The 26,778-nt window shown below is 38.9% G+C and overlaps 3 protein-coding genes across 13 annotated transcripts; 2 read left to right on the plus strand and 1 right to left on the minus strand.

Annotated features, from left to right (window-relative positions):
- The first annotated feature begins 445 nt into the window (after nucleotides 1–445).
- Nucleotides 446–9,371, plus strand: LOC6633410 (uncharacterized). Of its 2 annotated transcripts, none has more exons than XM_070207343.1 (8): nucleotides 446–466; nucleotides 1,152–1,510; nucleotides 1,588–1,772; nucleotides 3,997–4,176; nucleotides 4,236–5,163; nucleotides 5,250–5,635; nucleotides 5,703–6,030; nucleotides 6,575–9,371. In XM_070207343.1, the coding sequence occupies exons 2-8, from the start codon at nucleotides 1,396–1,398 to the stop codon at nucleotides 7,171–7,173; spliced, it is 2,721 nt and encodes a 906-aa protein (XP_070063444.1). In that variant the 5' UTR covers nucleotides 446–466; nucleotides 1,152–1,395; the 3' UTR covers nucleotides 7,174–9,371. The 2 variants fall into 2 exon arrangements, with proteins under 2 accessions (XP_070063444.1, XP_002056903.3); XM_002056867.4 differs by lacking the exon at nucleotides 446–466 and adding an exon at nucleotides 521–614.
- A 34-nt stretch (nucleotides 9,372–9,405) lies between these two features.
- Nucleotides 9,406–14,740, plus strand: Hsc70-3 (heat shock protein 70 cognate 3). Of its 4 annotated transcripts, none has more exons than XM_070207365.1 (3): nucleotides 9,406–9,544; nucleotides 11,646–11,854; nucleotides 11,973–14,740. In XM_070207365.1, exons 2-3 carry the CDS (start codon nucleotides 11,730–11,732, stop codon nucleotides 13,819–13,821), a joined length of 1,974 nt encoding a protein of 657 aa, XP_070063466.1. In that variant the 5' UTR covers nucleotides 9,406–9,544; nucleotides 11,646–11,729; the 3' UTR covers nucleotides 13,822–14,740. The 4 variants fall into 4 exon arrangements, with proteins under 4 accessions (XP_070063466.1, XP_070063463.1, XP_015025597.1 ...); XM_070207362.1 differs by lacking the exon at nucleotides 9,406–9,544 and adding an exon at nucleotides 9,664–9,782; XM_015170111.3 differs by lacking the exon at nucleotides 9,406–9,544 and adding an exon at nucleotides 9,701–9,805.
- Nucleotides 14,741–16,136: 1,396 nt separating this feature from the next.
- Nucleotides 16,137–26,701, minus strand: CkIIbeta (casein kinase II subunit beta). 7 transcript variants are annotated; one of them, XM_032432838.2, is made up of 7 exons: nucleotides 26,545–26,701; nucleotides 25,368–25,443; nucleotides 23,876–23,978; nucleotides 23,614–23,805; nucleotides 23,348–23,537; nucleotides 22,392–22,473; nucleotides 16,137–16,660 (listed from the first exon to the last, which is right to left on the minus strand). In XM_032432838.2, the coding sequence occupies exons 2-7, from the start codon at nucleotides 25,437–25,439 to the stop codon at nucleotides 16,586–16,588; spliced, it is 714 nt and encodes a 237-aa protein (XP_032288729.1). In that variant the 5' UTR covers nucleotides 25,440–25,443; nucleotides 26,545–26,701; the 3' UTR covers nucleotides 16,137–16,585. The 7 variants fall into 7 exon arrangements, with proteins under 7 accessions (XP_032288729.1, XP_002056905.1, XP_032288735.1 ...); XM_002056869.4 differs by having other exon boundaries at nucleotides 16,137–16,657; nucleotides 26,545–26,700; XM_032432844.2 differs by lacking the exon at nucleotides 26,545–26,701 and adding an exon at nucleotides 25,564–26,039.
- Nucleotides 26,702–26,778: the final 77 nt, after the last annotated feature.

The raw sequence follows: 26,778 nt of genomic DNA on the forward strand, positions 1-26,778 counted from the left end.
CAAAAAGTGCAAACATAAGCGCAAAAATGCGTTACGTAAGCCAAACAGCTCAGTTAAGCAGTGCAGTTTGAGCTCATATGCAAGCCACATTTTAGCTGTTGCATATCGCTGTGGTAATTTAGCTAAACTATATTAGAACAACCATTTGACTCAAACTTAAAATGTACGACCAGTTTAACATCATGGCCAGCTAACATTAGAGATGTGCCATACTGTGACTTCAGCTAATGTTTAACGCCATTCAAAAATTTCAGCAACTGATTTTTCAAAGTGATTTTAACAAAAGCTTACCCGGTGTGTTGCCACCGGCACGTGCCATGTGACGAATTCGATGTAAAGAATAGCAATAATTAAGTTTGACAGACTATAGTCAAAGTAATCTCTTGGCATGCTTAACATAAATATAAAACGGGTTTCTTTTAATAAAATATAAAAGTTTTATTTATTTTAAATAACAAATTTAAAAGTAAGCAACCTCTTTAACTTATAAGCATATTTAATTGTGAATTATCGCTGTTAGGTATATGTGCAAAACTATCGCCCATCTCTAGGGCATAACATAATACACAAGTGTGCGAATTCCATAAAGTTGCGCACGGCCAGAAACGGGTCGGGTAAATATTAAAACAATATCAAAATTTTGGTATATGTAAACGCCTAGAGCATAGAAAAATTTTATATTTGGGTCAGCAGTGAGACAAGCGGCGCCAGTAATATATCAAAAATGTGTGACATTCGTGTGTATTTGTGTAAATGTACATTTCTACATATGCGTTTCAATATGTATGCAAGTTAGTGGGCGTGTGTGTGTTTGTGTATGACCTTCGCGCAATCATTTAGCTTGGCCGACTTTTGCCAATTATAATCAAAGTAACAGCATCCTGGTCCGCACACTGAAAACATCAATCGGATGAGGTTTATGTGTGTTTACATCGCATGGCAGCTGCTGTTGTCGTCGCAGCCCGCAGCCCGCTGCCCGCTGCCTGCCAAAGTGCATTAAGTGGCAACACTTGCGTTTGATATTATGTTGTGACTTAATTAGATTTTACAGCCACCTGAGAGAGCTTTTAACAGAACAGCAAGAACGACAACAGCAACAACAACAATAAACGCATCACTAATGAACTGTCCTTATGCTTTGCTCTTTACAGTTGACAAGATAACAGCAACAAAAACAACATCAACAACAACAGCAAATACATCAATAACAGCCGCTCTGTGTTAATAGAAGACGCCACGTTCTTTATTGTAAACAAGTCTAGTCAACAAACAGACCAAATGAGCGCACACTCCAGCTAAACCCGAGCAGCAAAAACCAAATAACACCCACACGCACACACATACTCACATTCATTAACCCCATCCCCGCCTCCACCCCACACACACACATACAAAATGCGCGTAGTAGCAATGGTAAGTGGCGGCAAGGATAGCTGCTACAATATGATGCAGTGCGTCGCCGAGGGTCACGAAATTGTCGCCCTAGCCAATTTGCATCCCAAGGACAGAGGTGAAACCTTAATTCGCACATATCGCACAGTATACATATTTACTTATCAATTCTCATGTATGTGTCCGAAACATTAGATGAGCTGGACAGCTTTATGTACCAGACCGTTGGCCACATGGGCATCGAGATACTCGCCAGCGCCATGGGCCTGCCGCTGTATCGGCGCGAGACGAAGGGCAAGAGCACACAGACCGGCAAGCAATATGTGCCCACCGATGATGATGAAGTCGAGGATCTCTACAGTTTGCTGGAGACGTGCAAGGTGAGGGGCCAGCCCATAAGGTATAACAATTAGTCGATATGTCTGTCTGTCTCTGTGTCTGTCTGTCTCTCTTTCGGTTTGAATTGAAAAGATTAAAGCCCAGAGATTAGCGATTGTCGATGCTAAATACCTCACGAATGACGCTAGCGTTGACGTGCACGTTTATACCCTGTAAAAGCAACAGTTTTTTGCTTGCTTTGGTCTCATGGTCTGGCATTGACTTAGCTGAGACTTAGCTCTTTCCATAGGAAGTTCTCAGTTGAAAAACAGTCTTAATTAATTTTCAATTTATTAAAATTTTAAATTAAATTAATTCAATTCAAATATATGCTCATGCGAGTTGGAGCAAAAAACTTGAAATATCAAGAACTTATAAATAAATCAAAACGAATTAAATCAGCTTAAAAGCCTAAACTTATTGAAACTCACACATAAACAATTAAAGAAGCCTGTTAAATAAAAAGCTTAAATATATAAATATAAAAAAAAAAAATAAAAAAATAATTTTTAAAATATTTGAAAATATTATATAAATATATTTAAAGAGTATAATTAAAAACAAATCATTTTTAAACTATTATGCAAAAATAAATAATAAATTTATATAAATTTCGTTAACTATTAAAAAAGCATGCAAATAACAGAAATACAGAAATCTTGAGTCCAAAAACTATTTGAAAATAGTAAAAAAGTTAATAAATAATTAATAAAAAATTGAAAAGTCAACAAAAATATATTAACAAAACTGTAAAAAATACAATAAATAAAAAAAACAACAATTTTTAAATTAAACAAATAGAAAAATATAAATTAACTAAACCACAAAATAAATGTAAGCTTAGGCTAGGACTAAAGAAGATAGCTTGATATACCTTATATATACACATTTAATGAGATGAGGTGTTATAAAATCGGAAATATTTGTTATATGTAAGCCTAATTACCAAGTTTTGAGTAGAAATCGATTCTTATCGATATTATAAGTGTAATAGGAAATATCGAGAAAATACGTTTATGAGTTGATATATACGAGATCATATCAAGTCTTCAATTCTTATAGTTTGCAAGTTCGACGGACAGACAGCCGTGTCGCCTGGCTGATCAAGAATATTATATATATATATATACATATATATATGTATAGATATAGATATACATTCTTCTGCCTGTTAGATTCATTTGCACAAAGCCAAATCCTCTTTACGAATTTCCAACTCGTTTAGCATATATCAAAAAGAATTGAGTTTATATTTAAATTTACTTTCGTAATTCGTAAGATTTTCATAGTTTTTATAGGATATCTGTGCGTTCGGCAGCAGTTGCTAAGCATTTTTTTTATATGATTGTTGACTGTCTGTCCTTGTCCTTGTACGGGAAACGCCCCACAAACAAAACAAACTAAAATAATATATGTATATATATATATATATAGTTGCGGAAATTAGTTTCGCAATGGTTAATCGTGTAATCTTATCAAAAATGCCACCAAGCACGTGAACTATGAACAAATTATTTGATTAGACTTCAGCGTTTTGCATTATGAATGCAACGCGAAGCTCCATGACAAAGCACTTTAAATCGAAAGATGTTATCCAATTAGAAAGTGGGTCATAGCCCTGAAATTTCGGTACCCAAACTAGTCTCAGATGGTTTTGAGAGGCGAACGAGACTTCAAAGTGCAAGAATGGGCTATTTTCAATCCATTTTCCAAGTGGTTCAGGATCATAACTCAGAATCTACTTGACGTATTGTGCTGAAAATTTGTATGTAGCTTCTTTGTAAATGGATTTACGTAAAATTCCTCGGATTAAATGACATTTATTTTGCATAGCACATAGAAATAACGAAAGCTTAGGAGGATTATAACTGAGAAAGTTTGTGATATACTCAGCTAAAATTTTCTATGTGCATGCAATGCACCTTAATTTAGCATAAATACCAAAACTAAAGCCTTTATAGAGGCGATTTAATGTATTTTCTACAAAATTCTTCCAAGTTCCCTAACTCGAGAAATATGCCATGTATTGAGCTGAAATTTGATATGTGTGCGCGTCTTTTCCAAGTTTAATCAAAAATCATAAATAAAGCTTAAATATAAAGTTAGAAAACAATTTAGGGTTTGCTGCAAAAGAACACGTTAAAGAGAATTTCGACCACGACAAATGTACATTTCGTTGCACCGAATGTTCAAATATGTTGTTTATAATGTTTTTTGCTGTTGCAGCACGAACTAAATGTGGAGGCGGTGGCTGTTGGTGCCATATTGTCAGACTATCAGCGTGTGCGTGTGGAGAACGTGTGCAGCCGCCTCAACCTGATATCCTTGGCCTATTTGTGGAGGAGAGATCAGACTGAACTGCTGCAGGAGATGATCGACTGTCAGGTGCATGCCATTATCATCAAGGTGAGTCTCTCCCAATTGAATATCAATACAACATTCAATCCCAACTCAATCGGTTTTAGGTCGCTGCATTGGGCCTGGTGCCGGATCGTCATTTGGGCAAATCGTTGCGCGAGATGCAAACTCATCTGCTGAAGATGCGCGACAAGTATGGTTTGAATGTGTGCGGCGAGGGCGGCGAATATGAGACATTCACGCTCGACTGTCCGCTGTTCAAGCAGCGCATCTCTGTCGAGGATATACAGACGATAATTAGCAGCGCCGATCCGATCTGCCCCGTTGGGTATATCAATTTCACGAAGCTAACGCTGCAGCCCAAGGAGCCAAATGCTGGCGGCGATGTGGTCTTTGTTAAAAAGTCACTCGACTATATAAGCGATCTCAATGAGTCGACGTACAGCGATCTGAGCGATCCGGATTTTAGTGAAACCGAACTGGAGCTAATTGAGAAGGAGACGCGCATGCGCGAATCACTTAGCCAGAATGAGTTGATATCGCGCAGCAATTCATTTGGCAGACATTTGGCAACATCATCGTCCTCGCCGATACCCATTGTAACGAAGAGCGCCAGCGTCGACGAGCCCATACCGACGGCCAGCTGTATGACGGGCAGCGCCTCTCTGCTGCTGCTGGCCAATGCGAATCAAGGGATAGCTGGTGCGGCATCAGCATCAGCATCGGCATCGGCATTGGCATTGGGTGCCACAGCAGGTGCTGCATTGCAGGCGAACAGCTGTTGCGGCTTTGGCAGCTCCCATCCATTGGGCAGCAGCACGGCCGCCGTATGCGGCTCGCTGTCGCTGGCCATCTCCTCGCTTGGGCTGAGCACCACACAGTGCAACAATAATGCGGCGGCGACGGCGACGATGCCAACGGGCTATACACAGCCGCCCAGTCCAATGAAATATGAACGTGAATTTCGTCCACTTGCCAATCAGGCCAAAGCGGCCATCAATGCCAAGGGCTGGATGTGGCTGGCCGGCATACAGGGTAACCAATCAGAGTGCACTTACTAGCTTTAATCTCAATTAACCAACCAACAACTCCTTAAATACTCTATTCTCTTTGGCTTTCAGGCTGTGCCGCCAACATGGAGCAGGGCATGCAACAGGCCTTGCATACGCTGCGTGAGCTCTGCTCCAGCAATGGTTATGAGCTGCAGGATTTGTGCTTTACCACGCTCTATGTGCGCTCCATAGCCGAGTATCCGGCATTGAATAGCATCTATTTGCAATCGTTTGGCTTTCATAATCCGCCCACGCGCGTCTGTGTTGAATGCCCGCTGCCGGATGATTGTCATGTAATTATGGAGGCCATTGCCTATCATGCCCCGGCCACACACAGCGGCGATGATAGCGAGGAGACCCAACAGCTGCTCAATGGCCGGCGAAACACGATGCATGTCCAGGGCATATCGCATTGGGCGCCCGCCAATATTGGCCCCTACAGCCAGTCAACGCGGGTGAGCGGTTGGGCAATTGGGCGTTTGGGACACAGTCGCTTACATTGTACACCCTTACGCATTCCAGATTGGCGACATCACCTACATCTCGGGCCAAATTGCACTTGTGCCGGGCAGCATGACAATCATCGAGGGCGGCATCCGGCCCCAGTGCAAGCTCACCTTGCGTCACATCAGTCGCATTGCCAAGGCAATGAATGCCCAGGGACAGCTGCGCGATGTCGTCCATGGCATCTGCTTTGTCACCCATCCCGCCTTCATTGGCGAGGCGCGCCGCCTATGGGAGCGTCGCACCACAAACGCCATCATGGACTATATTGTGCTGCCAGCACTACCGCGCGAGGCGCTCGTCGAATGGCAGGTGTGGGCACACACCCATAACGATCGATTCGACTGTAAGTTCCATTGACGTCATGCAATAGACAGCAGGAGACAACTCCGGCACCATAATGCATATATATATATATATATATATATATTCCTGATTGGCAATAACAGCCAGCTCCATTTAGCCAGAGTTTCTTTCTACTCAGCGCTAGCTCGCTTTGCTCTCACCTAATCGATAAATATCGATAGCGATAACCTTTTCTATAAGCATTTTTCAAGAAGCCAGAATAATTTGCTTTTTAGATACCTTCTTTTACCTTTTACTAAATACCTCCAATCTCCAAATATGATATGGTAATCCGATATGGATATGCTCTTTATCATAGAAGATATCTCCAGCAAATTAAATATTCCGAAATGTTGTCCATGACAAAAAAAAACCTGCCTGCAAACTTGCATCACAATAAACCTAAAGCTGAGAGATTAGAAACAGACTCGACCGAACCAGAATATATATATATGCTTTATAGTGTAAGAGATGTCTCCTTCGTGACCTACTTATAATAGCCTCTATGTTGAGTACGATAATGGATTGAATGTTCTAATTTGTAGATGAGGAAACGGGCTGTTCGGTGAGCGATTATACCATCTCGATACGTCGTCGCTGGAACTATGAGAACAATTGTGCGGCAATTGTTTGCTATGTGGCCACCGGTTTGGCCTCGTCGACCACCCAATTGACGCAGCTGAGCGACGATGTGCTGGGCAATCATTGCCGCTTGGCGCAGAGCCTCAGCGCCGAGCATCTGGACGAGATACTCACCTATACTGTGAATCGCCTGCTCAAGGATTATCCGCTGGCCAAGCGGCAACAGCAACAGCAGCAGCAGCAGCAGCAGCAGCTGCAGCGCGAGGCTGATGAGCAGGCGGCACATAGCACTGCCACGCCCACAGAGGCACAACTGCAACAGCAGCCCGGTGGCGGCGGGGATCAGCCAGCCTCATCTGCCGCCAGCGTATTGCCAGCGATACATTTGAAGCTATTCTATCAGGTGAATGCGGCACCGCCAACAGATCTGTTGTTGCAGGCGTTGCACGATTTCCGGCACAAATGTCAGGAGATGGCGAATGTAGTGTATACCGTGTTGCCGGCGTGCAGTTTGCACAATTTCAGTACGTTCCTGTCCATATGTGGTGTGCGGCATGAATAGAAAGAGAGAGAGAGAGAGTGTGAGAGAGAGAGAGAGAGAGAGGCAGCATGATATAGACAACAAGTGTGTCACAGAGGGAGAGAGAGAGAGAGAGAGATATGAGCTGATGAGCACAGCTCAGTTCATAGCCGAGACGCACATACACACCGACACACACATACACTAAGAATGCAGGCGTCGGCACGCCCATTTGTTGATATTGTTAACTAGCCTGTGTATCTATTAACTATATATATTTACTACAACTATTTACAAAGCAAGCCAGTCAATGACTACAGAATCTAGTTATTTATCAATTGTGTTTGGACCAACAACAACAACAACAACACCAACAGCAACAACATCATGAACTGCAACAACAACAACAACATTTTTATGGCAACTCAACGTGTTTCATTATATTATTAAAAAGAGAACACAAAGCAAAACCTAAACCACAAGCAATTAACTAATTACGAAACATTTAAATGAAAATTTCAAGTTTAAAAAAAAACAAAAACAAAAACAAAACAAAAAATAATAATAATGAAAAAAAAAGTATGCAAACATTTTTATGCAAATTTTTTGTGCACACACTGAAACCACGCCCAATTATAACTGTAAAACTGTCAGCTGTAAACTTTAACTGTAACTATAGTCGAATAACTGTTAAAACTATATTTTTTTGATGCGCTTTTTCTTTTTGCTCAGGTTTCGCCTTTTCTAAAACTGTTTGTTTTTTTTTTTTTATATACTATTATTTATTTTCTAGTCTTCTCGTGTTTTTTTTTTTTTTTTTTGTAACTTTTTGAATGAGATTAGCTCAACTTTATTGACCAAATTTAGCTTTTAAAAAGTAAACAAGAAACAGCAACAATTGTAATATTTAAATATTTATAAACTTATATGCGGTGACATTTTGAATAATTCGTCATGCCCACAATTTTACTATGGAAAAAGCAAAAGTAACAAAAAAAAAACAGAAAAAAAAATGAACCCATTATAATGCAAACAAAATGCCATATAAACAAGTTCTTTATATTATTATTTTTTTATTTATTTTTTTTTTTTAGATTATGCAAAGAAATATTTATTGGCAGCAAATAGAAATTTGTGCGGCACATTTTTGCCCAGTTGCCTTTCGCTCCTTAAGATAAATAGTTTAATAATATAAAGATATCGCAAGCCAAATCGTCCACTGAGCTTGGATGAGATTTTGCCAGACGCCGTTTTACTTGATAAGTTCAATTTCGGAAGCTTAGCGAATTTCCACCCTTAGTCAGATGCATATTAAACGTGAAAAGATATTTGTTGATATTCAATTGATAAATCGCACAAAATGTTGAATACAACTTTGGGAAATTACCTTGTATGTTGGGCATGTCACTGATAATGATTATTAATGCTATTATTGTTATGAAAAAAGAATTAAAACAAAAAAAAAACCAAAACAAAAAGAAAAATAAATATATTGATATCGATTGTGTGTCATTACAAGAATCATAAAACTAAATCAAATCAAATAAATGTAAATGGGCGTTTTATTTGATGGAACCGCTAGATAAACTTATCAGCTAACGGTACGCGACAGTGTTAGAGGCTGCATTGCAATATTTCTAGAAAGTGCTGGAAAATGCATTCGAGAAATTGTTCGAAAACATTTTTGGAGCATACATTTCATTTAGCGCTAAGTACACGTCAGTGTTTGCCAAAAAAAAGAAAAAGAAAACCATACTTGAATTATTTATTTTCATAAAAAATAACATAAATTTCATGCACCGAAACAAGCGCAACGCTAGAGTAAGAGAAAGAGCGAGAGTGAGAGCGAGCCAGAGCGCAGCAGTCAGTGTCATCAGCCTTGACTTGACGATGATGACGAAAACTGTGTTTGAAAGCGCAACAAACAAAACAAAGCTTTTTGGCAACACGCTCTCTTTCCATATGCGTGGGGAACATTCGAGCGTGGGCCAATCAGATATATCGGCCCGCGCCACGAAACGCCAATCAGAATTGCACCAGACACTGACGTGGTCGACACGTCAGAGCGTAAACAAGACGCTTGAATAAATAGCCCGGCATTGCGGAGAGCAGCCAACAGTTTCCATACAGACAGCAAAGAAATAACACGTATCGGCATATAGAAAAGCGCAATTTTATTGGAATATAAACATACTACGTGCGATCAACAATAAGAGGATTACTATTTTTTTTTTTTTAAATATATAAACAAACTGTGAAACCGTGTACAAAGTTACAAAAGTAATTAATAATCGAAGCCAAAAAAAGAAAAGAAAGACAACATAGACAATATTACTCAAGAAGGAACGCAACAAAGTGACAAATTACTTAAATTTAAAATAGCAATAAATCAATTTAGTTTAAGCTAGAAAAAGTAAGTATTTAAAAATCAGTTTGTCAAATGACAACAATCGATAATTTTTTTTTTATAATATCGTGAGTTTTGCAACACTGTTGTTAAGTTAACACTGACGTGTACTCTGCACAGCGTTGCATATATATACATGTGTGTGTGTGTGTGTGTGTGAGTGAGTAGAAAGCGCCGGCAGACAGTAATCGGCTATATTCGTTCAGTTCTGTTTCAAACGTCAAGAGAGAAAATTAAAGAAAAAGTAAGCATCCAAAAGTTTCAAGTGTAAGTTAAGTTTCTTCAACCAACAAATGCCAATAGTTTTCAAATTAGCTCATATTAAAATCAAATGCGTAAAGTATTTAAAACGAGCACATTGATTAACTAAATGCACATGTGGTGTTGTGCGGGGTCGCCATGTTGGCAATATGGGCTCCAAATTTGTGGGGTATAGAACGTTTTTTTTTTTTCGATTCATATGGAATATAATCGAAGCACATGTCCACCGCCCATTCCGTAATTGCCATACAAGTGTCTGCAGCGCGAATGCTTTGAATGTTCATAAACTGTGCTCAAGAATTTCACTACGTCACAATCAGTGTGCACCCCTTCCATCCCCTCGCCCACAAATTCGCATGACGTGTAGTCACAGCGTGCAAAATTTTGAACGCATATTGTTTAATAGGCCGTAGCAACAAATTAGCATAGCATAATTCATTAACCAATTAGTAACAAAGTTCATTCACTTTAAACCGGCCGGCTGCTGGATATATTGGCATATTTTAATAAAGCCATCAATTTGAACTGTCTGGCCAAATGCTGTCTAGAGATGCGCACAGCTGCTCAATATTCAAGTTGCGTACGCGTTGCCACAGTGCTGCATTATCTGGCTGCTGCTGCTGACTTGGCAACACTTGATTTTCATATTTGCGATTACAATTGCAATAACAAATTAATTAAAGAAATTCATACGCAAACTCAATTCTCATATATAAACGCACACATACACAGACACGCGCCTGCGCCGACTTATCGGTGTCTGCTTGCCAGGCGTCTCTGCACATTTGTGTGCGACTCTGGCAGCTCTGGCAGTCATTCAATCAGCTTTGTACACGTCATTTAAAACAGATCCCCAAGCTACATACGTTATTCAACTCAATAGTTAACAAAAGTACACGTCAGAAGAGCATAAAAGCCGATTCACCAGCTTGGCTTATATGTTATTTCGGCCAAACGCATAGTAACTAACGTAAGTAAAGCGGGAAAAACTAGCACAGCTGTGCAAATTGATGGCGTTTGCTGCCGGCTGAAGATGCCGCCAACCACCGCCCCAACTTTCACCGGACGCGGGGAGTGTGAGAATATTGCCGTGTGCTGTGTTACATACCATTGCATTTAACAGATTTTGTTCATGAGTATGCAGAACGCGGCAACAATGACTAAAGAAGAAATTTCTATAAAATAATAATAGAAGAGAGCACAAAGAAAGAAAACCAGTTTTTGTTCAACTCACACGTTCGTGAGAGTGGTCGGCGTATGTGTGTCTGTGTGTGTGTTGTGTGTGTAAGAGAGAGGGAGAGTTGGAGAGTTTATAGCAGCAGAAAGAACCAGAAAAATGTTACCACGTATACAAAAATGAATGCTATGGCAACGTTGGCAGAGCAGCAGCGTCGGTCAATGTCAGCAGCGTGCTGAGCAGAGCGGCGGCTGGCGTTAACAGTTGTTAAACGGTCAGTGAACGAGACGGACGTGCTGCTCCCACAGAGCTTTCTTCAGGTAGTTTTGTGTGTGTGTGTGTGTGTGTATTACCTATATTTCAAGTGTGCGTTGATTTACTTCCATTTCAAGAACTTTTGGCATATCTTTAAGGCCGCTGACGGATGCGTGCCATAAATTGCTTAAGCCCTCGCTTCAATGTTTATCAAAAGTAGCACACTTAACGGTATTACCTGTTGACACCGTCAACGTCAGCGTTTTTTTTTTTTCATATTTTTTTCGGCAATTTCTCGCATTCTCTCTCTCGCTCGCTCTCTCGCCCCGGCCTTGTGTTGACGTGTACAAATTCTAAGCTCAGCTTTGGCGCATTTCATTAATCATTCTTTTCTTTTCGTCTCTCTCGTTGCAGTTCTTTTTTTTGTGTTTGGTGTCAAAGACTAAGCAACAAAACTAGTTAATAATATAACAGAAATAACAAGAGGACGCTGTCACAATGAAGTTGTGCATATTATTGGCGGTTGTGGCCTTTGTGGGCCTCTCACTTGGTGAGGAGAAGAAGGAGAAGGACAAAGAGCTGGGCACCGTTATTGGCATCGATCTGGGCACCACATACTCATGGTAAGTCATCCTGCTCGAATTGGGCGTTGCCAGATCGGCTCAATGTCCAATTGGATTGCGTGTTGATCTACATTTCCAATTGGCCAAGTACTTAATCGTACTTTCTTTCCACTTGCAGCGTTGGCGTTTACAAGAACGGACGCGTTGAGATCATTGCCAACGATCAGGGTAATCGCATCACGCCCTCCTATGTGGCCTTCACGGCCGATGGGGAGCGTCTGATTGGTGATGCCGCCAAGAATCAATTGACCACAAATCCCGAGAATACCGTCTTTGATGCGAAGCGTCTGATTGGACGCGAATGGTCCGATACGAATGTGCAGCATGACATCAAATTCTTCCCATTCAAAGTGGTTGAGAAGAACTCGAAGCCACACATCAGCGTCGATACATCGCAGGGCGCCAAGATCTTTGCGCCCGAGGAGATCTCCGCCATGGTTCTCGGCAAGATGAAGGAAACCGCCGAAGCCTATCTGGGCAAGAAGGTCACCCATGCTGTTGTCACTGTGCCCGCCTACTTTAACGATGCCCAGCGCCAGGCGACCAAGGATGCAGGTGTCATTGCCGGTCTGCAGGTGATGCGCATCATCAATGAGCCGACAGCGGCTGCCATTGCATACGGTCTGGACAAGAAGGAGGGCGAGAAGAATGTGCTTGTCTTTGATTTGGGCGGCGGCACCTTTGATGTCTCCCTGCTGACCATCGACAATGGTGTCTTCGAGGTGGTTGCCACCAATGGTGACACTCACTTGGGTGGCGAGGACTTTGATCAGCGTGTCATGGATCACTTCATTAAGCTGTACAAGAAGAAGAAGGGCAAGGATATACGCAAGGACAATCGTGCTGTGCAGAAGCTGCGTCGTGAGGTCGAGAAGGCGAAGCGTGCTCTGTCTGGTTCCCATCAGGTGCGCATCGAAATCGAATCGTTCTTTGAGGGCGATGACTTCTCCGAGACGCTGACCCGTGCCAAGTTCGAGGAGCTCAATCTGGATCTGTTCCGTTCGACTCTGAAGCCCGTGCAAAAGGTGCTCGAGGATGCCGATATGAACAAGAAGGATGTCCATGAAATTGTTCTGGTTGGCGGCTCCACGCGCATACCCAAGGTACAGCAGCTGGTCAAGGACTTCTTTGGCGGCAAGGAACCATCTCGCGGCATCAATCCCGACGAGGCTGTCGCCTACGGTGCCGCCGTTCAGGCTGGCGTACTCTCCGGCGAACAGGACACGGATGCCATCGTTCTGCTCGACGTCAATCCATTGACCATGGGCATTGAGACCGTCGGCGGTGTCATGACCAAACTGATTCCACGTAACACAGTCATTCCCACCAAGAAATCGCAAGTGTTCTCCACGGCATCCGATAACCAGCACACGGTAACCATTCAGGTGTACGAGGGCGAGCGTCCGATGACCAAGGATAACCATTTGCTGGGCAAATTCGATTTGACCGGCATTCCGCCAGCACCACGTGGCATACCACAGATCGAGGTATCCTTCGAGATCGATGCCAACGGCATTCTGCAGGTCAGCGCCGAGGACAAGGGCACCGGCAACAAGGAGAAGATTGTGATCACCAACGATCAGAACCGTTTGACGCCCGAGGATATCGATCGCATGATTCACGATGCCGAGAAGTTCGCCGACGAGGACAAGAAACTGAAGGAGCGCGTCGAGTCGCGCAACGAGCTGGAATCGTATGCGTACAGTCTCAAGAATCAGATCGGCGACAAGGAGAAGCTCGGCGCCAAACTAAGCGAGGACGAGAAAACCAAACTGGAGACGGCCATCGATGAGTCAATCAAATGGCTCGAACAGAATCCCGATGCCGATCCCGAGGAGTACAAAAAGCAAAAGAAGGATCTTGAGTCCATTGTCCAGCCCGTCATTGCCAAGCTCTATCAGGGCACAGGCGGTGTGCCTCCAACCGAGGGCGGCGACGCTGGCGACGATCTCAAGGATGAGCTGTAAGCGCGTCAGGCGGCACAACTGAATCAGACTGATTAAGCAATTACAACTTGATTGCATCCCCCACAACAACAACAACAGCAACAACAACACAAAACGGCAACAGCAACAAAACAACAACACAACAACAACAACAACAAAACAAACCCCAAAGCAAACGATAAAGTTTTTAGCAGCAACTCACAATTTCTTATCCTCACGCTAAATTCCTAGTAGCCACATTTTTTTCATTCTATATTTTTTTTTTTAAACTTTTTTTTTTCTACTTGTTTTTAATCTAATGTGTTTATTTTTTAAGTATTCCTGCGGTGGGCAGGGAGTGAGAGTGAGTCAGAGAGTTGTTGAAAGAGGGAAAGAGAGAGAGAGAGAGAAGAGAGAAAATGTGTAGAAGGAAAAGCTTGAAGCATTTTGTGTGTTCCTCGCATTCCTCCGAATCCAAATGGCCAACAACAACCGTTAAACAGCGACAAGTTAAAAAAAATAAAAATAAATAAATAAGAAGAAGAAAAACACACACACACACACACGCTCGCACGCACTGTATATTTTTTGATAAACGCTCGTCAAGTTGAGGAATCACAAATCAATAGTCCAGTTATAAAACGAACTTAAGAACTTGAGAGAAATGAAAAGAAGAAGAAGAGAATGTTATAATGTGTAAGAGCGCGTGACACAGAGAGAGAGAGAGCGAGCGAGCGCTGCGGGGCAATTAATATGAAGTAAAAGAAGAAGCAGAGTTTTATGTGTAGCATTAAACAATATGAAATATAAATTCAAATTATATGAAAATGAAATACAAGCAAACAAAAAATATACACAGACAAAACATTAAAAAAAATAATAATAATAATAATGGATTCTTCGATTTTACGAAGAACCTTATAATTTATTTAAAAATAAAATAAAGAAAAACATAAAAATATGCAAACAGTTATTTTTTATTATTATTTTTTGTCTACCTAAGACAAACGCAAATGTTTTTCACCCAATTTCCGCTCGTGTGCGTGGATTTAACCAACAGACGTGTATTAAATGCATAAAATTCTATTTCAATAGTATTTGCCATCGTTTATTATTAACTTATTGAAGATTTGGCAAATTGATTGCAATTTTCTCACCCAATTTCCACCCGTGTGCGTGGATTTAACCAACAGAAGTGAAAAATAAATGCACAAACATTTCATATTTCAATAGTTTTCGGCATCGTTTATTATTTACTTATTTATTTTATTTACTTATTTATTTTATACTCTTCTAATATTTTGTTGTTGTTGTTGTTGTTGTGTTGCGTATTTCATATTCCTTGCGCATTCAGATTTCAGTTTGTTCAGGCTTTACTTAAAGTTAGCAGCTCTCGCAAACCCGTTTTGGGGAGCACTTCGCTTTGCACTTTGCACCGATTCGCATACATATATGGTTATATATATATATATATATATATATATAGATATATATATATATTTACTACGGTTCAGTTACTGCATTACGAGTAATCTTAATTATCTTAAATACATTAAAAAAATACATAAAATATTTGTTGTTTGTTTTTTTTTTTGTTTTGTTTTTCATTTTAAATTGTATATAAATAAGCTAACGGTATATTTATATTGTTTATTGTGTACACATATGTATTTCTCTATATACTTATATACGTATGCACTCTCGGATATCGAAATGCGAGACTGGCTCGCGCGGTTTTTTGTTTTGCTTGTTGTTGTTGCTGTTGCTGTTGTTGTTGTTGTTGGGGTTTCTACTGTAACGGGCTCCCTTTTCATTTTGATAGGCACATTTTCTAATGTTTCTGTTAAAGTTAACAAGTAGTTCAGCTTGACAGGAGGTTTTGTTTTGTTTTTTGTTTTGTTTTTGTTTGTTATTTTATGGCGCGCATTGGCAACGCCACGACGTTAAGTTGGCAACAACTCAACACAAGGCCACCATGGCTGCTCGATAAACGATGAACTATGTATATTTATCGATCAATCGCAAGATGTGCAACGAACGGTTTAGCAAGCTGGCAGCGCTCTGCTTGCTAACATTTAACAGGAAGATCAGTTAACAAGTACACGAGCTGTTAACTTTCGACATAAACATGAGCAAACGTGCCTAATTTGATAATTGCTAATATATGCCATTATGCTCTGGTAGTATGGGCTTCGGGTTCGTATATGTGTGTGTGTGAGTGTGTGTTTGTGTACTTGGAGGGGGAGCGGGAGCGGGAGTAGGTGTTTGGGTAAGGGTGAAAAGGGCACTTGACTAAATATTTAAAACTATTCTAAACTTTAGCCGCTCACTTAGTAAATAAAATGCAAAGAATAAAATTGAATTGATTGCGCCTGCTGCACGCACGTACCAGGGCTGACAAAGCTGAGTTTTTTTCATCTTATTTTTGTTTATGTGTATGCTCGTCCCAGTCTGTGTGTGTGTGTGTGTGTGTGTGTGTGTGTTCGTGTATTCTTTCGATATCGAAACATAATTATTTTCGCACAAGCCTCGCGAATGCCGGCGGATTGCATAGTTGGTCCTTTCTTGGATGGTGTGTGTGTGTGTGTGTGTGTGTGTGTGTGTGGTTGGGGGCAGGGGGTGTACATTCCTCAACGGCGTTCTTTGTGGCTGCTGCTTCTGCTTGTGTCAATGTAGTACGTATGCATGTGTGTGTGTGTGTGTGTTTGCGTGTTGCTGTCAGAGTGTGTGGCGTGTTTGCACGTGTGTGTGTGTGTGTGTGTGTGTGTGAGAGTTTTGTTGTAACGGCCGCTGCAGTGCTGCACTTTTAGATGCGCTTTGGAATCGTATCGATGGCATTGTTCTCAGGCTCTTCGTCCTTTGGTGGCTGGCCGCGCTGCTGCTGGGTTCATATTGAGGATGTGCGAGCAATACGCGCGCCCATGGTTTAAGGCGAAGTGGGTGCGCAGGCGCAAGTTCGAATCGGTATTGGAAGAGTTGCCGGAATTTGCCACCAATGTGCGCGCAACAAGAACAAAGATACAAAGAAAGGAAGACACAATGAAAGAGAGAAAAAAAAACGTAAAACGAAAGTAGTAATCAAGAAAGCAGAAGAAATAAGTATTGCATGTACATACATATTTATGTACACAAGAAAGTACTATATATATACATATGTATGTACATATGTATGTCATCTATGTACATACATTTCATCACCTACGTACGTATGTATGCATATTTATCATATTACCATATAGAATTTGTGAAGGGAGAAATAAAATAATAATTTAACGAAAATTATGTAGTATGTACATGTGCATGAAAACGTATATTGTTGTCTTTGTCTTGCGCCGTTTGCTATTCTTGTTTTGTTTGTGTGTTTGTTGCTAATGCTCAAAGTTGAACCGTTGGAATCTTATGAAACGGTACGTCCTAATAGGAGTACGTGTGTGTGTGTGTGTGTGTGTTCGCCGAGCCTACGAATCCAATTCAAACTGTGTACATGTGTGTGTGTGTGTTTGATCTGTTGCAGCTCGCTTAACAGAGCTATGTATGTACATGCATACATACATGCATATACATGCGTATGCATGTCACTTTATGTGTGCGTGTTTAAGATGCGTGTGCAGCTGATAGCGTTGTTTGTGTGTGTGTGTGTGCTTGTGCTTGGTGTGTTAGAGTTAAGTGCATGGATAATATGGATCGAGAGTAAGCCCAACCAATAACGGTATTGTGTAATTTACAATAAAAAAGGCATTTTGTGCTTGATTTTATTATTTGTTGTTGTTGTTTTTTTTTTCTTCGTTTCATCTTTTCTTTTTATCAAATTTGTTTTCACATTCGCAACGAAATATTTAAGAAAAGAAAATGGGAAGCAAAGTAAATAAATGTATGTATGTAAAAAGCGCATACAAAATGAAAGTTAACCAAATCTGTGAGAAGCGTATGAAAGCAGCCAGCTTTTGTCAATGATTGGCGCTCGCTTAGCCAGTATTGGCTAGAGTGAAATGGCATTAGTAGTAGCAGATCGTCATCATATTGCTAGCAGTGTGAGTGAAGAGCACAACGCATTAATTGGCAAACTATTCGGCTTCGGCCTCGGGATCGGGACGACTTAAGATCTCCTGGCAGAGCGCAATGTAGTCCTAGATTTAGTTACATTACGTTATATGTATATATATATATATACAGGTGTGAGAGAGAGAGAGAGAGAAATGAAAATAAAAAATTTCAAAAGCAGTAAAGCCCATTTAACACTGAACATTCAGCCATTCACATGAAACACATAAAATTGCAATGAGTGTTGGATAACACACAACAGATATATATGCATTAGTTATATGTACACACATACGAATTGTATTATAAGCTTTTGGCAACTTTAGAGAGCGAGTCGTGTTTGTTTTTTTTTTTTTTTTCGGGTATGATCTGTGTATGGTTCTATTTATAATGATTTACCGAAATGATAGACTGTAATTTGTATTAAATATCATTTTGTTTTTTATTTAGTTTTTGTTATTATTACTTCTGTTCTTCAACTTCTTCAATTTCATTTTCGTTTTTTCTTTTTTCTTGTTTTTTTTTTTTTTTTTTTTTTTTTTTTTTTTTTTGTTTAAATTAAGTCAGTTTTATATCAATTGTAAACAGTTTTTTTTTTCGGTATGCACTCGTCAACTTATCAACGTTTCTTACGCACTTGGCCTTTGTATTGATTTCTATATATATATTCTTTATTGCTAAATTTGCTTAAAAAATGTTTTCTGTTTCTTCTTTTTTTTTGTCTTTCACTTTTATTGTTATGTACTTGTTTTTGTGTTCCTTTCTTTTGATTCGGTATGCAAATCTATTACAACATTTCTCATATACATACTGCATACAAAAATTTATCTCTCAAAGAAATGGACAAAAAAAAAAAAACAATCATTAATATAAACAATTTGTCACACATGAGTTTTTATGGAACTAGAATTGGCAAAAAGAAAAAAAAAAAAAAAAAAGAAGTAGTAATATTTATAGATATTGCGAAATAAACTTGCGTTTGATATCATTGCGCCTAATAAAATAACTAATAAAAAAAAAATATACATATATATGTATAGGTTATGTTCAATTTGGACCCTTAAAAACTAAAAGTGTTTGCAAACTATTTGCTTCGAAATAAACACAGAACTTCATATGGGAATATCCTTGCTGAACCTTAACAATCTATAAAGACTCTAAAATGTGCTTGTCTTTGAAAATACATTTACTTCTAGTTCGTACAAATCTATGAACTTTATCATTCTGCAAGGGTATTCGAAGTTCGGCAAGCCGAACTTTGCATTAATTATTTATTTGTTTTGTGTTTTTTGTTCTCTGTTTTCTGTTTCTACTAACTGCTGTGTGTCTTAAACTTAAGATGCGTTCGTTTTTTATTTTCTTGTTATTTATTAATTATTTGCAATTGTTTAACATAATTGTTGCTCGTTTATAAGTCAATAATATACACATATATATATATATATATACATACATATGCATATATATATATATTATAAGGTGTACATATATATAGATATATATATAAATGCATGCATGTATTGTATAAAACCAATCTGTGGCTGGCTGTGTTATTTTTATGCGCATTCTTGTTACATTTCAACTCCAAAAACCAATGTACTCTTCTCTTGTGCGCTACTCTATTGCTTTTGCGAATGGTTTGGTTAAGGCTGGGCAGCACTTGCGCAAGCGTTTGCATACAGTTCTGTTTGTATGTGTGTAAGTGTGTTTGTCTGTGTTTGTGTGTGTGTGTATATGCAAGTGCTGCCACTACTTCGTCATCTTTGACTTGATTAACATTGACTAAATGTGGTTTATCCTTGTGTGTGTGTGTTTGTGAGTTTTTATGCTTGATGATACGTCTTCCTCTTCCGCTGTTGCTCAGTGCTTTGCTGCTTTTGTTTGTATCTTGTTGTCTCGCTCTGTCTCGGATCGGTTGTTATGCATTCAAGCCGCCGCTGTCGCTGCCCTTGTCTTGAATTTGAAACTCCTTTACGATTTCTTCGTTGATGTTACACACACACACACACACATATATGTATATATGTGTGTGCATGCATGAATGTGTGTTGTCGATGCTTGTGTGGGTGTGTTGTTGTTGTTGTTGTTGTGTTGTGTATGCATGAGTGAATTATTGCTTCTGTTTCCACATCGAATGGCATTTACTTTATTATCTTTTTTCGCTTTTTTTTATTTTTTTTTTTATTTTTGTATTTGATTTAATTTTCATTTGCTTTTCACTCAATTCATCGCATAGTGGAGCGGGAAGGGGGGGATACTTGATTGTTGACTTTAAAGTTTATTGCTTTCTAAGTTGGAATCAGTTATTGATTCTGGTTTCTGTGGAGCAGCGTTTTTTTTTTCGTTTTTTTATAAATATTACTACACATAAATTATAAACGTTGCATTTGCATATACATAATTATGTTACTATTTATATAGTATCTATATATATATATATGTATGTTTGTGTGTATATATATTTTGTAGCAGTATGTGGCTGTTGTTGTTTTTTTTTTTTTTTTTTTATGATCTTTTTGGAAGTACTATGTTGCATATATCGTTGTATGTGGACTAACTAAATCGTTAATTATTTTCGCTCTCTTTCTCATACCCACTGTCTTATCAGTTTCTTTGCGGGTGTGTGTGTGCGCGTGTGTGTGTGTGTTCGTGTGCGTGCGTATGTTTGTGTATCTATTGAGTTGTTTAAGAGTGTTGCTCCATTTTGAAACTCGAACTGTGTTTTGGTCTAGTGTTGCCACCTTTTGTGAACTGTTGTACAACATAAATGATGTATAGTAAATACAGTTATGTATGTAATAACGCACACGAAAACAAAAACAATTGCAGAGCACATACGAATATATATATATATGTATATATATATGTGTGTTTGTTTGCACAGATACAGATATATATATATATATATATATTATATGTATATAAGGGGTTTTATAAAATGCTATAAACTAAAGACAAAACTGTTTAATTTTAACATAATTATTTAATAATACATACTAGGTTAAAAACGAGTGTGTGTTCGTAAATATATTGTTTGTATGCCTGTGTGTGTGTGTGTGTGTGTGTGTGCAAAACAAGGAGAAACATACAAGCAGCAAAACACAAGCGCAAGAATTTGATGAGGAAACAAACATTTCTATGCAATGTGATATTTGTTGATGTTTATGTTGTTGTTGTTATAAGTTTTGCTGCATTCAGTTGTTGTTGTTGCTTTTGTTGCTGTAGTTGTTGGGGTTTATGCTTACAATAATACTAAATGCTAACATAAGTACATTAACTATGCACATATGTTTGATTGTGTTAACGACAAAAATTCGTTATGTTCGTACTGATGAGCTTTTGTATGAGTGCGACGTGTTCGATATCCGATAACAATATCGATCAATTATTATATGGCCATGGATAGTGTATCGGTGTGTGTAGGTGTTGGTTGGTTGGTTGGTTGTGTGTGTGTGTCTGTGCGTGTGTGTTCCTTTAAGAAAACTTTTATATCATTTCCGTACTCGTTTCGCTTGATGTTTTACTTTCTCTTTGTTTTTGTTATGTTTCGTTTTGTTTCTTCTTTTTCTTTTAAGTGTTTTTCATTTAATACATTTTCTACTACTTTTTCACTTCACTACGAATTTACTTTGCATTATTCTGTTTTGCTTTTACTTTTTTTACGTTTTTTGTTTGATTTTTTAGTTCTTTTCTTTACTTTTCTTTTTCGTTTTTTTTTTTTTCTTCTTTTTTTTAAATATAAACGCAGTTTTGTGTTTTGTATATTTTTTTGTTGTTTTAATTTTATTTTGTATAAATGATTTTGCTTCTGGCGCTCAAAACCTCTGCAGTTGTAACGGTCTGTAGCTGTCGGTTCTCTTCAGTTGAAACTATGTCTCTCGTTTCTTTATAATCAATCATATATATATATATGCAATGTTATGGATTTGTTTGTAGTTGTGTGTGTGTGTGTGTGTGTGCATGTGTATTATTTCGTGCATGGTATGCGTGTGTGTGTGTGTGTGTGTGTTTATTGAATTAGTTTTTCTATACACAACGTTTTTTGTTTGGGGATAAGGAGAAGCAGGATAAATATCGATAGATCGATGGCAGATATCGATAAACAGACAAAGAGCACGGCACACAGATCAGATGACAGATAATTACACACACACACATACACACACATACAGAAAAACGCACAAGCACGGGCACCGGCACACACATACACATGAGCATATGCATATATATATATATGTGTGTGTGTGTTGAATACGGTTCAGATTCAAGTTAGGAATTGGTTGTCGTTCAGATAGATGACCATTAGGTGTATTGTGTTGAGGTTGGTTGGTTTGGTGGTGGTGGTTGTATGTGTGGGGAGAGAAACAAATAAAAAAAAAAAAATATATAGATATATATATATATATGCTTAGTTTACGTTTTTCTTTTTTGCTGCATGTTTTTCAGTGGATTTTATGTTTGTTTTTGTTTTTTGTTTTGTTTTTGTTTGTTTTTTTTTTTTTTGGTTTTTTTTTGTTTTGTTTTTTAGTCAATAAAAAAAATGTTAATAAGAAATTTCATTTTAAATTTACCGCTCGTAGTGGCATTTTGAAATTGGCTGCTGCCTGCAGCTGAATTTGATAAGCTAAGCTGTGAATTTTAAAGCCGTACAGACTGCAGATGGGGTGTATTTTTTTTTTTTTGGTTTTTTTTTTTTGGTATAGTCGGTTAACATCAGAAGTGGGTACAGCGCGAGTGGTGCATGGAATATAAAGAGAATACAATAATTAGCAATTTTATTTTTTATCTATATACGTTTAATGTCTTATGTACAATTCTAATAATAAAGCTAAGACCCAATAATACCTGTAGTTAACTAGTTTATATGACGAGCTAGCTTAAACGTTTACGAATGTCGCGCTCAAAGAGGAAGTGACAAAATGCGTGCTAAGAAAGACAAAAACTATGCTTTAAGAATCTGGCATAAAAAAAGAGCAACAATAACTCACTCCTATCCCCTCTAACCCACGTATTCCTTAAGAAGTGCACATAGAGCTAGCTACAACGTTTACGAATGTCGTGCACAAAGAGGAAGTGACAAAATGCGTGCTAAGAAAGACAAAAACTATGCTTTAAGAAACCCTCTAACCCACGTATTCCTTAAGAAGTGCACCCAGAGCTGAAGTTGAAGGAATAAGAGCTCATGCCCAGTGTCTCTGATCAAGCCAGTAAAACGTTTACGAATGTCGCGCCAAAGAAACGTGACCCAAAAAAATGCTGTCTCTAACGCCTTGTTTATTGTTGTTTGAGTTTAATGTGTATATTAACTAACTGGAAGATCAACTCGTGATCAGGAAGCATACAAAATATACAACAGCAAAAGCAAAAGGAGAAGCATAGGCATAGTTTTTGTAATATCTTATTTGACTAGCATATCTAGGCCCATCACATGAATATATATATAGATTCTAATGCCATATATTTACACGTTTCGTTATTAATAAAAATTGGTCTATTATTATTGGGATTTATGGGAGCTGGAGCTTACCGTGGAACAAATTGATTAGTAGGGCGCTTGGGGCGATACTCGGGATGCACCATGAACAACATGTGTGGAAAACCAGTGCCGAAATAGGCGCCATCAGTGTGATGATGACGCGATGATTTTGGTGTATAAACATCAATGCACTTGGGGCAATAGGTTTTCACCATTGCCTCGCCGGGTATATCCGAAAGGCCTAATACAATATAAAGACATTGACATTGATATAGATATAGATATAGGTATAGGTATATATAGACTGTAATACACACCCAAAGGCAACATGGGCTGACTCTCGCAGTAGACACGTGGGCAATGTCCAAAGTCGCCAGTTTGATATTTCTCAATCATTTGAGCGATGCCACGATTTGTTAATATATATCTAGCGTGTATGAGCCCGTACAACATTTCAGCTGCCTGTTCGGTCATGTCCGATTGCAGGGGATTATCTTCAAGTTCATCCTCTGCAAAAGCAAGTGCAAGAATATTGTTATCAATAGATGATTTATTGTTAGCTCCAACTTAACAACTTACCCGGCTCCAGATCCAATATCATGTCCAAAGCCTGACGGTAGTTGGGCACCTGCTCATTTAATCCAGTTAAATTGAACTTGTCCTGTATGTAATCCTCATCAACCTGCAAAATCCAAAAGCAAAATACAAAATACAATATAAAATGCATTCAAAAGGAATTCGCGTTGGCAACCGTTTCGCATGCAATTGTCTGTGTGGGCGTGTGTTGTGCGCGTGGCTCACACACTTTTGGGCCCCACCTTACAGTGAACACACCTTATGGCGAACGGTTCGTTTATTATTTCTTATATTAAAGAAACATAATATAAGGATTATTCAGGCTTGTGGTCGGTATAAGAAAACAATCTTTGGCAGAGTCTTTGGCTGGTCGCCGGTTCAAATTCAGCCGACATTTTCATTAGTTGGGAAGGCAAATTTTGTATGGGCATTAGCTAAAAATTTATAGTTTTTCTACAGTTCTAATTGTTTTGTCAGACTTTCGGCGAGGAAAAGTATTTATTTTTCATATAATAGGTAAAAGAAACCTTTGCTAATCTTGAGAAGATTGATTGGGCATGTTTACATTTCTAATGTGATCTTCAAATATTTCGCTTTTGTTTTACTTAGTTCGCTTGGCGAATAAATTCATTAAACGAACTCAATTTGGGCTTAAAAATCAAAAACTAACTTTGTCTTTGAGGAAATTCAAAAGCTCTGGACGTCCTAACATATGAAGACTGTACTTTGTTGAAATAAGCGTAACAAATATTTACTTTGGCCACATTGAATTATATTGAATAGCTATGGAAATTGCAATCGAGGCACTTTAGCGAGTGTCTACAGTAGGCGTAGACACAAGTAATAGTACTTTGCGGGCGGGCATGCTCGACTAGCAGTTACCCAGCAGTCCAGAAAACAAAGGTCTTGTTACAAAGATTCCAGATTTCATCTATACAAAAACATAAAATATAACTAAAACATTTCTAGATTAACTTTAAGGTTTATAAACGGATCTTTTAGCGACTTTCAGTGCAAACGTGTGCAAAAGTGTGCAAATACCAAAGCGAAAGGCTTTAACCTATTCCACTTCTTTCCATAATCTTCGAGGTTATGTCGCCAATCAATTTTAATCGATCGCATGAAAAATTACAGAAAATATCGGTAAAAACGGGCACAAGCTTGGGTGGTAACAGAGCGACGCAGTGCGTCCTGCTGACTAAGAATATGTGCGTCGCAGATGCTTCCTTTCGTCTGTTACACACATTTACAGGGTATTCAAATGTATATATATGCAGGGCTGCACTTGGCGCCCGCTTTAGCAGCAGCAGCAGCAGCAGCAGCAGAGGCAGAGGCAGAGGCAGCGTCTGGTGCTGTTGCACTGGCGGGCAGCGAGCGCGCCCGCTTAGGTAACAACATGGAACTAGGAAATGTTTGGGTATTACCAGATTTTAGATATAATTATAAATATATATAGAGATGTGTGCAAGTGCATGTGTGCGATTCGATGGCTTACCTCGCAAAAGAACTCATTGCCGCGAAGCCCGCAGAACCAGGTAACCCAGGAGACTTCCTCGGAGCTGCTCATTTTGCTGGGAAGACAAAAAAAAAAAAATAAAAATAAAAGAAAAAGAAAATGGTATTATGTTATTGGGCACATGCAAAGGATTTTCATTTGGCGGCCGCATTGGGGCGCGGGCGTTGCAACCTACATTAATGGAATTATTTTCCGTAATTTGATGAATTATTTGTTGAAATTAATCATAGAATGTGGCGTTCACTTGAAGTCTGGCAAACGGGCCGAGGGGGAAAGGAAGGGATTGGTATTTAAAAAAAAAAAAAGAGGGGGGGGGACAACGTCAAGAAGCGTATGTATGTAACGCCAACATACACACACACACAGAGAGACACACGCGTACAAACAACACGCACACAATGAAAAGTAAACGAATCGAATTTGTCCACGAGTTTTTAGAGCGCGTCTCGATTTACAGATTATTATGTTTATTTGTTAAAAAAAAAATAAAAAAAAAAAAGTTTTTTTTTTATTATTCAATTCCGTTACTGTTACACGTTTACTGTTCCAGTCCAAAGCAATTAATGTTGCTTTAAATATATATTTTGCTCGCTTGTTATTTTTTCAACGCACACACGATTGAACGGAAATTTGTACGCGTATTTTGACAAGCGCTCATACAAAATGTGCCGAGCAGGAAGAAGAAGCACGCACACACATGAAATAGCAGGCAGCAGGCAGCAGCAAAGAAATTCAGAAAAAAAAGAGACACCGCGAGCACAGTGAAATTCGTAGTGGGCAACAGACCCGTGTGGAAATTGGGCACTCACTGCTTGCACGCTCATTTGTTGATTACACTTTATCCATTTGATTTGTTTTTTTGTACATTGATTTGTTTAATGTATTTAGAGACAAATAAAAAATGTATTTATATATATATATATATATATATATATGGATGAATTGTTCGTTATTCACAAAGAAATTGATTATAAACGCGATGTGCACGTTCCAACTGGGCCTTAAGCAACAGCGCGCTTGGCGTAGCGGCACGACACAGACACACACGCACACGCTCTCACACACCGTATTAGATGATTTTTGCACTTGACTTGGCAACGCTGGCGATTTGGCTGCATTTTGCTTATCGCTTTATTTATTTTGCCTGGACACTTACCTTAATTTTCGCACAATTTTCAAAACACTTTTACTAATTAAAGCACTTTTTTTCAATGCGAAAATTTAACAAGCGAGTTGCGAGTTGTCGGTTTTGCAATCGGTATTAGGGATGATACAACTGTATCGATCTATCGATTGCATCGAAACACATCAAAGTGACCACACGTTTTAAAAGTACAAAAACCTTGATATTCTGTGTGAATGATGAAAATCTCAACAAAATACTAGAGTG

Source organism: Drosophila virilis, chromosome X (assembly GCF_030788295.1).
Source record: "Drosophila virilis strain 15010-1051.87 chromosome X, Dvir_AGI_RSII-ME, whole genome shotgun sequence".
Taxonomy (NCBI): domain Eukaryota; kingdom Metazoa; phylum Arthropoda; class Insecta; order Diptera; family Drosophilidae; genus Drosophila; species Drosophila virilis.